Source organism: Prionailurus bengalensis, chromosome A3 (genome assembly GCF_016509475.1).
Source record: "Prionailurus bengalensis isolate Pbe53 chromosome A3, Fcat_Pben_1.1_paternal_pri, whole genome shotgun sequence".
Classification (NCBI taxonomy): domain Eukaryota; kingdom Metazoa; phylum Chordata; class Mammalia; order Carnivora; family Felidae; genus Prionailurus; species Prionailurus bengalensis.
Genome location: NC_057354.1, coordinates 1,419,186 through 1,429,522, shown reverse-complemented (window position 1 = coordinate 1,429,522; position 10,337 = coordinate 1,419,186). Strand labels below are relative to the sequence as shown.

The window sequence follows — 10,337 nt, the reverse complement described above, 5'->3', positions numbered from 1 at the left end:
GCCTTAGAAGTCAGACTTTCTCATCTCCTAGGAGGTGAGCCAACGGGCCCCTTCCTGCAAATCACCAGCTTCCTTGCGCGTCTCCTTGGAGAAGCCTTCAGTGTCCCAAACGGGGCTCCCGCTGGCTGGCCCAGGGCCTCCGGGGCTCCCCACCTGCCCTTCTCGGCGGTGGCTCTGCTTGACGAATCTCCGGTTAGGCTGGCTGCTGTGCAGGGTGACTGACGCCTGTGAAGATGTGGGCCGACGGTCCTGAGGGAACCAACCCCTGACCTGCAGCCACGAGCTCAGCCGTCCGTGCATATCTCTGCATGGAGCCTGCAGCGCACGGGGAATAAACCCCCACACCTACACCCGCTGCACCCCTGCGGCCTCGCCTCTCCTTCCTCACCTCTGGCCGCGGAGCTCTTTCCAGACCACCCGTGTCCCCCCGCCAGCCAGGCCCCCCGGCCCTCCTCCCGTCACTCCCGTCACCCTCCACCGGAAAACACTTGTGCACTTGGCGCTGTGCACACAGTGTGCCGTGAGCTCTGGGAAAGTGGCCTCCTGTCGTCGGGCGCTGACCACACTCAGTAAGTGCTGGACAGGTGGCAAACTGGACGGTGAATGCAGGGGAAGCCCTACGGAGAGGGCCTCCGGTCGGTGGAAACGAAGTCTCTTTGCAGCATTTGTCCCCAGGGAGCCCAGGGGCAGGGGTGGGGGGGCGGCCGGGGCCCACGCAGCACCCTTTTGTGAAGGCGTCCTCAGTGGCTCTAATGCACGTTCACCAGAAAGGTGCAGCCCAGTCAGGAGCCTGAGCAGCGGCTTTCGGGAAGGGGTCACGCTGGACGCACGCAGCCCCCTCCGGGGCCCTCCTGGCTCTTGCTCTGGGCTCCGCTGTCTCTACGACCACACGCCCAGCCCAGGGGGCCTCAGGGCAGGGGCAGCAGGTGGGCTGGCCGGTGGAGACCCTCTGAGCCCCCGTGCCCGGGTGCCCGACACACGTGGGCATGCGCACGTGCACACACGTGCACACAGACCCCGTGAGGGGCGGGTGAGTCACCAGGAGGACGGGAGGGGCGAGGGCCAGGTGGCGAAGCTCCAGGGGCCGGGGGGCCGGACGGCCGGGACGCGCCCGCAGCCAGGATGTGCCGTGAGCACACGGGCGCCCGGGCGGAGGGAGGCTCCCCGGCCCCTCCGCCGGATCGCGCTCACACCTCGCTCACGTTTGCACGTGTGTTGCCCTATTTTTACAATTTTCCTTGGAATGCTGTATGTTCTGGAACATATGCAATTTCCACGCCGCGGATGAGAAGATCTACAGCGAACACTCACACACGCACACTACGTTTCCTCGGTGTCTCCAAAGGAACGTTCTCCCCCCGCCCCCCGCAGGAAACATCATGATATACCGACACGGTCCTGCCATTAACTTTTAAAAAAAAAATTTTTTTTAACGTTTATTTTATTTTTGAGACAGAGAGAGACAGAGCATGAACGGGGGAGGGGCAGAGAGAGAGGGAGACACAGAATCGGAAAAAGGCTCCAGGCTCTGAGCCGTCAGCCCAGAGCCCGACGCGGGGCTCGAACTCTCAGACCATGAGATCGCGACCTGGCTGAAGTCGGACGCCTAACCGACTGAGCCACCCAGGCGCCCCAACTTTTTTATTTTTAATTTAGCCCCAGCTCTTGCCACTAAGAGCTGTCCGACGGCGGGTGGGGCCCAGGGGAGAGAGAGGCACACCTGCAAAGCAGAAGGGGCCCCACGGCGCCAGTGACCCAGGGACCAAATTCCTGTAGCCAGAAAAACACTCCTACTCCCCAACCAGGACCTTCACTCCTGAGATGGGTGAGTACCCCCCACTTCCCCCACAGCTGTGGGGCGGGTGGCTCGGGGGCCTCAGTGCACAGGGGACAGCCGATTCCCGCCCCCCCCCCCAACACGCAGCATCTGGGGCATGGGGACAGGGGAACAGGCCCCCGCTCCCCCAAAGCCAGCCAAGTACCAGGCTTCAGCCTGTCAGCCTGGGGGCCGGGCACCCGCCAAGGGCACGGCCGGGTCACCCACAGACACAGCCGGACCCAGGATCGGCCCTCCCCGCACCTTGCCAACACTTTCTTTAAAGGGTCCCAGCTGTTTAGGAAGTGTTCACGTCAGGGGAAGTCAGAGAGAAGGGGCCGAACCAGTTGGAAGGTTCCGGCCTCCGTGCCGTCCGGGCTGTCAGTACGCAGAAGAGTGGCTCCAAGCCGGCCGCCAGGGAGCCCCCCCAGGAGGGCCTGCCGCCCTCTTTGTAGAAAGAACGAGGCCTTCCAAGTGACATTTCCTCCACGGTTTTAGGCAAATCCCTTGTCCTAATGTTTGTGCTAAGTTGACTTGTATGATTTTTTAAGCTCCTAGGCTGGCTCGGAAAGAAATCTTTGAAAAGAAGGCCAGCTTAACGGAAAGGTCAGGGGTTTAAAAACCAAACAGTGAGCTTAAGCAGCTGGGCCAGGGCGCATCTCCACCAGCAACGTCCTGAGCAGCTTTGGCTCCTGGCCGGCAAAGGGACAGGCCCCCGCGGTCACTGGCTGGTCCCTTCCCCTTGGGAGGCTCCTGGGAGAGGCGGCCACACCGCACGGTAGGGCCATGGTAGGGCCCCGTGTTACCTGTGTGCCGAGATGGCAGCGAGCCCCCGGCACGGCAGCGTGGCCTGGCGGGATCACCTCCTTTTCTGCCCCAACCCCCAGACCCGTTTACTTCGTCGGTGGGCTTGTCTTCCAGAGAACAAGCTCAGCTAACCCAGAGGGGTTTTCCTGCAACCTTTGTTGGCCTGGGCCCCTCACACCCTCCGGAGCCACCGCACCACCCTCAGCAACTCCCACCACGCAGGCGTTTGCTGAGTGTCCACGGCGGGCCAGCGCAGCCCGCGTGCGTGACAGCCCCCGCCCCAGACGCCCCAGGGAGCATCTGTGCAACCGCCATTCCCATGTCACAGATGACAAATTGAGGCCCAGAGAAGCTAAAGCCGATGCCCAGGCACCACGTGGCAGGGCCACGATTAAGCCTCCTATGCTGGCTTCCCGTGAAGAGATGCTTGTGGTGTCTCTGAACGCTACATTTTGAAGCGCGTTTTTTTCTGTGCTGGACCCCGGACGAGACCATCAGGTTCCGCGGACCAGCCCGGTCCACAGCCAGTTCACAGAGGAACAAACACAGACCCAACGCACTCGCCGTGGGCAGGTGTGGGCCAGGGTCTGGGGTCTGGGTGAGCTTCTTAGGTCTCGCTCCCTTCCTTCAACCCCCTAGGCCTACGGAGCAGGGTTCCTATTAGCACAGCGGGGTCCACACACGGACAAGGCCAGGCCTTGACTGTGACCCCCAGGGCCACCCTTCCCAACCCCCCTGGGCCTGGGCCGGGACCACGACCTGTGATGATCAAATCCAGGCGGCCATAAGGGGGGGGGGTGCCCACCCGCCCCCGCCCCCGGGTGCCAGGTGCAGGAACCCAGCCGGCAGGGGGAGGGTGCTCTCTGCCCCCCTCACTCACCACTCCCACCCAGCTGTGCTGGAGGCCGCCTGGGCGCCCACGAGGGAAGGGCAGCGCCCCAGCCGCGCCAACGGGGCTTACCTCCCTCACCCCTCCCTGAACCAGCTACGAACGACCAGGGGCAGTTCCCTCCCTGGGGCGGGTGGGGGGCCCGAGAAGTTGGGAAGGCGGGGAAGGAGGGGCGTGCCCCGGGAGAGGTGCCTGGAGAGAACCGCTGTCCCCTCCCCGGCCCCCGGGAGCCGGGCGGGAGCGGCACTCGGGCGGGGCGGGGCGGGGCCGAGGCCGGGGCCGCCCCCGCCCCCGCCCCCACCCCCACCCCGCCCCGCCCCCCGCCGCCGCCGGGCGCGCCGCGCCGTCGCCCGCTGAGCCGAGGCGCGGAGCCCGGGAGGGCGCGGGCGCGGCGGGCGGTGTGCGCGGAGAGCGCGCGGGAGGCGAGCGCAGGCGAGGGAGTGAGCGCGCCGGGGCGGCCGTGCGTGCGCTCCGCTCGGCGCCACAGGCTCTCCGCGCGCCCGGGACCCGCGGGGTCCGGAGGTCGGGGGAGGAAGCCCGGGCCGGCGGGGAGCGGGAGGGCGGCCCGGCCCCCCGCCCCCTGCGGCCGGCGCCCCTCGGGCGCTCCGGGTGGCGCTTCCGGCTGGACGGCGCGCCCGCTCTCGGTCTCGCGCCCACCCCGCCGGCTTCCTCCGCTCGGTCCCCGCCGGCGCCGCGCCCACCATGCGCCTCAACGGCTCGGCGCCGGGTCCGCGGGGCGCGCCGGGCGCCAAGCCCTTCCCGCTGCCACCCTCGGGGCTGGAGGCGGCGCTCCTGGTCCCCGGCTTCGGTAACGGCTCAGGCAACGAGTCCGAGCGCCTCCGAGCGGCGCCCAGCAGCGACCTGGATGTGAACACGGACATCTACTCCAAGGTGCTGGTGACCGCCGTGTACCTGGCGCTCTTCGCGGTGGGCACCGTGGGCAACTCGGTGACGGCGTTCACGCTGGCGCGCAAGAAGTCGCTCCAGAGCCTGCAGAGCACGGTGCATTACCACCTGGGCAGCCTGGCGCTCTCCGACCTGCTCATTCTGATGCTGGCCATGCCCGTGGAGCTGTACAACTTCATCTGGGTGCACCACCCCTGGGCCTTCGGCGACGCCGGCTGCCGCGGCTACTACTTCCTGCGCGACGCCTGCACCTACGCCACCGCCCTCAACGTGGCCAGCCTCAGCGTGGAGCGCTACCTGGCCATCTGCCACCCCTTCAAGGCCAAGACCCTCATGTCTCGCAGCCGCACCAAGAAGTTCATCAGTGCCATCTGGCTGGCCTCGGGCCTCCTGGCCCTGCCCATGCCCTTCACCATGGGCCAGCAGAACCGCAGCGCCGACGGCCATCACCCCGGCGGCCTGGTGTGCACCCCCATAGTGGGCACCGCCACGATCAAGGTCGTCATCCAGGTGAGCGGCTGCTTCGCGCGGGAGGAGGGCTGGGAGGAAACAGGGGTCTCGCGGGGGGGGGGGGGCCAGGGTCGGCAGGCTCTCCCTCAGGGAAGCTGCGGGCTTCTCTTTCCCCCACCCCAAAAGTAGTTTCCAGTCTGTGTCCCCCTCTGGGACAGCGCGCTAGAGGACGTCACCGGGAAGTTTTACTCGGAAGCTGGGAAGGAGATGGGGGCAGGGGGTCCTCAGGATCAGCCTGCCCCCCTCTTCCCACCTTGCACTCCAGCGCGGCCAGACCTTGCCCCCCCATCTCATCCCCTCCTTCTATCCAAGGGGGCTGGGCCCTCAGATCAGCGAGGCCTCTGAGGGTCCACGGATGGGCCTCAGCCGTCTCCAGACCCCGGTGTGCATGCCGGAGGCCATTCCTTTCATCGGCTTCTCAAAAGGCTGTGTGACCCCAAGAGGCCGGTCCCTCTCCTCTGCGGCAGAGCCCCCGGGGGTCAGCACTGCTCCCCCCCCCCCCCCCCCCCCCCGCCCACTGGGCCTCCTGGCTGCTCTGCCCCCTGCTCACAACTTGGGAGGTGGAGTCGAGCCTGATGCCCTGTGGGGCCGGTTCCTTAGGTAAGCCTCGGTTTTCCCGTCTGTGAACCAGGGTGATCACAGCCGTGGCCTCAAGTGGCAGAGGATGGAGGAGGAAGCGTGTGGGAAGGGCTTGCACACGGCACGTTCAGGAGCACTGTCTTGGTGGTGCTGGTGAAAAGTTGCTTCTGCTGGGAAGGGCTTCCGGCATTTGGGCGTGGTGACGGGTGGGGGGCCCACGTGAGGCGGGTAACTCCGGAGCCCGAGGGTCCGAACAAGGTGTCGCGAGAGCCCAGGCGGGAGCCCTCCGCCGGGAATCGGCTCCCCGGGAATCGGCTCTGACAAGGCCTCCTGGCAGGCGGGGGGTTCTGGCCCTGGAGACAAGGTTTCTCAGGCCAGGACAGAAATGCCACCGTGGACGGCGTCACGGCCCCAGGATCGGGTAGTCACGGAGGTGCAGGTGGGGTGGGGACGGTGGGCGGGGCCGGGGGGCCACTGTCCCCCTGGGGCTGTCCTTCCACACGGCCCGGCAGGACTCATGCTGGGAGTGGGGTAGGAGCTGTCATCTGTACGTCACTCCCTGGGCTCTGGCTGACCCACCACGAGTGGCCCCCCCACACCTGCACTGAGAACTTGTGGCCACGGGGTCCCCTGCGTGGAGAGGCACCCCCACCCCAGCCACACGTAGCAGGGAAATGGGTAGAGCCCAGCCGCCTCTCTGCACAGGAGGCAAGGGCACGCAGGGCCGCATGCAGTGAACGGTGGGAAGTTGTCCCCGCTCCTCCCGAGGCCCGAGTCTTCTCCCTTGCTCCTGTCTCGCTCGGCTGGGCCCCGGGGCCACTCCCGCCTGCCTTTGAAGGTATGATGCGGCCGTTCAGGTCAGCAAGTCGAGTCAGTAACACTCGCCGCCCCCACCCCAGGAGACGCCTCCACTCGGACCCCCGCCCCTTTGGCTCTCGGGGGCCTTGGCCGGGAGCGGTCGGGTTTGGATCATCAAAAACAAACCACAGCAGAGCAGACTGGGCACGCCCCCCACCCCAAAGCGTCCTCTCCATTGGCCCCACGCGATCAGACGCCTCAGTGACACTGCTTCACCTCTCAAAGGGCCGTCTCTCCCAGTCCCTGTGCTCAGAGGGTGCCACAGCCACACTGCCCAGGGCGTGTCATTCGTCCAGGATGTCTGCTGAGCACTGACTACGGACAGGCCCCGCTTCTGCACCCACGGACATAGTGCTGCCCCAGCATTTACCAAACGCTCGCTGGCTTCCTGACGCCCCCCAGATCGGCCGCAGCCTTGTGCTGGGAAGGACTGATAGGGCTCCCTCCAGGCGCCCTTCCCTCCGTGCTGACGGCCGAGGGCGGACGGCAGGAGTGTGGCCGGGCCCTTCTACACGACCCCTCCCTCTCAGGAGAGGTGCCCCCGGTTGACGTTCCCCCCTCGGGCCTCTGGGCCGCTTGGCAGGACAGGGGGCGAACGTCCACTGTCTTTTAAGCAGCGACGTCTGCCCGGCAGGGGCTGGGTGCTTGTGTCCATCCGTGCGTCGCCCTCTCACCGGCCATGGTGGAAGCGTGCAGCCGTTGGCCGATCGAATGGACCCTCTTTCCAAAGCGGGGGCCTCTCCCAGCCTGTGTGTCCCCCAGGAGGCCACCAGCGTCCCCCCCCCCCCCGCCGCCCCTCCCCGCCATCCGCACGAGCCCATGCTGGGCACTTAACATGCAAACTAGTGCTTAGAAATGAGGTGGTTCAGTCAGATATCTGAGCAGCTTAGAATGGTCACTGCCGAACACATCTTGAGCAGGTATCTCATTATCTGAGCAGGTAGCCTGGAGCTGGGCCGAGGGGAGCTCGTACAGAGGGCAGGGCCACGCCCGGGCCAGCGGAGACCCCAGGCCCTGGGCCCCGAGGTGACAAGGGCGTCTGGCAGGAGGAGCCCACGGAGCCGGCCACGTTCCCTAATCCGGTCCGTCCTCTGGCCCTCGGAGGGAGCTGGACTCAGGCTTTCCAGAGCACTGTTGGTTCCAGTGCAGCCGTCCTGAGTGAAAGACGTGCGCGCACCAGCCACCGAGGGGCCCTCCCCTTAGAAAGTTCCTCTGAGAACCCTCGCCTCCACCGTTCACGCAGGTGTCTGCCCGGGGTTGGGCAGCGGGCCGCACCGGTGGCCCTGCTCCTGTGGATCTGCCCCGGGCTGGGTCGTGTTTGGTCCCACGCAGCCCTGCCGGGTCCCTGCTCTGACCTCAGCCACGCTCTCTGTTGCTGCTCGGGTGGGATGCCCATCCCTCCGGCGAATGCGACCTGAGCACTTACTGAGTGCGGCGAGTTCCAAAGGCAGTGAGCCGAGGGGACCGGTGACCAGGGGTGGCAGACGCCTGGGGGGGTTGTGCATCTGGTTCAGATCGGACCTGGCCGGGGGCTTGTCCAGCCTCATAATCCCGGCGGCCCCCAGCCTGACCCAGGACTCAGCAGCAAATATGCCGCCTGCCCCAAGGCGGTCGCTAACCTGGTCACCAGCTCTGCCTGGTGCCAGCCCCAGCTCCCTAGACTCGTGTTGTCCCCATGTGTTCTCCCAGTTAGAGAAGGGGGGAGGGGAGGCGCTGACCTCCGGACCAGTGTTCTCAAGCCTGGGGACTGTGGCCACGCGTATGCACACACAGAGACACATGCACAGACATACATGCACGAACATGGAGATACCCAGAGACACACGGACGTGCACACGCGTGCACGTCGACATGCAAAGAGGCACACGCAGACACGTATGTGCTCGTATTACACATAAACACACGTGTGTGCTTGGACACAGACACACGTGCACAGATGCTTGCACACATACATGAGCACACGTGTGCACACAGGTTGCACACACACACAGACGCATGCACACATACACAAGCACACGCAGCTGTACTTGACCGTGTGCCCGTGCAGCATCCTGTCCACACGGCAGGCTGTCTGTGCAGCTCAGTTAACAGCGGGTGGTCTGGGAGGCCCCATCTTTTCCGTCAAAAGTAGGGAGGCCTCTGTGCTGCTCGGGGCACAGGATCTGGGGGACCGGCGTGTGCAGCAGGCTGGTGAGGGAAGCTCAGGACCCATCCTTCCCTAACAGGTGCCGTGCGCATCGGCCCCCAGGATCAGGGTCACCCCAGCCCTCGGTGCTGAGGGACATGACTGGGCAGAATCCCAGGGACCCAAGCGAGCGCTCACGTGGTGCCCCGAGGCCGTCTTGCCCTGTCCCTGGCGAATGTCCTGGGGGCGGTAGGGCCTTGCCTCCGGGGAGACCTGGTTCTGCTGTTTTTTGGTAAATGTATGGTCTCTGTGATGCTCAAACCAGCGGCAAAGCGTGTCCGCCCTCGGAGAAATCTGCTCTGTGGGCAGGGCCGGAGGGAGCCCGGAAGCCTCCCGGGGCAGAGCGACCCCGCGCGCACCGCGGTGCCCGGGCGAGGGCAGGGGCGGGGGAGCTGAGTCGGGGACAGCCCCCCCCCCTCCGAGCGCAGGGCAGGAGCCGGGGAGCCCGGTGGGCACCAGCGAGGGCTCTGGAGCCGTCACTGCATTGTTGCTGTTTCCAGCCCCCGCGGGCCTCGCAGCAGCTGCGCGGCCGAAGGGTCCTGCTCCTGGGGGCTCCCTGCTCCTTTGTTCACCTTCCTAGACAGGCGTGTCCCCGGCAGGGATACACCGTCTTTCCGGAGGAGCAGGGGCGTGGGGGAGGAGCTGGCGCCCCGCACCCCCCTGCCCAGAGCCGAGGCAGCTCCATCACGGGCCCTCAAGGGCTGACGTGGCTCCGCGGGGGCAGAGGCAGCCAGGACCTGCCTCCACAAAGTGGGAGGAAATTGGATCCAGTAAAATTAGACCCGGAGGCATTTTCTCAGGGCCTCTGCCCTGCGGCACCTCGACTCTCCGTTCCTGCCCCTGCCTGTGAGCCACAGGCCCGGTGGTCACGGCCGGCCGGCCTCAGTGATGCTGGCACTCTCGTGGGTAAAGGGTAGCGAGCCGCAGGGTCCCCACCAACGTGACAGGGCAGTGGGGGACGCGGCGGATGCCAGAGTGCCCAGCTCCCAGCTGGTACCATCACATCCCCCCACCCTGGGCACTGAGGGCGCGGCGGCCCCCCCCAGAGCATGGGTCCCCCTCCGCCTCCTAAGTGAGGGACCTTCTGAAATCAGCGCCAGTGCCCTGGGGATTAAAGAGACGGGGCCGGTAAGCCCAATGCGGGGTTTCCAGTTGGACGCTGGGCCGGAAAGGGCAATCGCCGTGAAGGCTGCGAGCCAGCTGTCAAAGCCGGGCACTGCCCGAGGGCAGAGTGTCCACCGAGGGAGGACAGGCTTGCAGGACGGGCGGTCCTGGGGGGGGGGGGTGCCTGGCAGTCGGGGGAGGGTATCCCACCTGCTCATGATGTCGGGGCTGGGGGGGGGGCGGGGTTTTGTTTCCCTCCAGCACAGAAGGAACAGCCACACACCCCATCTGGTCTCCCAGTGGCTTGTGTTACGAGGAGAAAAGGCATCTGAAGCCTTTCTTGTTTTCCATTGTGGTGACGCACACCCAGCAGATTACCGGTTCAGCCGTCCCCACCGCCAGCACTCGGCCGTCAGTCGGGAAGGGCTCTGCGTCCCCATTAAGCCTCGCCCACTCCCACTTCCTGGGTCCAGGTTTGACTGCTGTCCGCCCTCGTCTGCGGGGTCTCGGGCCTTTCCTCACCCGTGAAGCGTCGGGGTCCCCGAAGGAACATGCTGAGCGAAAGCAGCACCGTCAGAAAACCACCGACATTCCGGAAAAGGGACAGCACTGGGGACAGATTAGTGGCTGACGGGCTGGGGGTGGGGTCGACTTTGGGCCATCAGTGTCCTGCCTCCTGACTG

General features: G+C 66.1%; 1 protein-coding gene across 1 annotated transcript in view; it reads left to right on the top strand.

Annotated features, from left to right (window-relative positions):
• Nucleotides 1-4,109: 4,109 nt before the first annotated feature.
• Nucleotides 4,110-10,337, top strand: part of NTSR1 (neurotensin receptor 1) — a 48,026-nt gene continuing 41,798 nt past the window's right edge. The window contains exon 1 of the mRNA XM_043553508.1: nt 4,110-4,928. Coding sequence (XP_043409443.1) covers nt 4,215-4,928 — 714 coding nt within the window. The 5' untranslated portion in view covers nt 4,110-4,214. The remainder of the gene's footprint in view (nt 4,929-10,337) is intronic.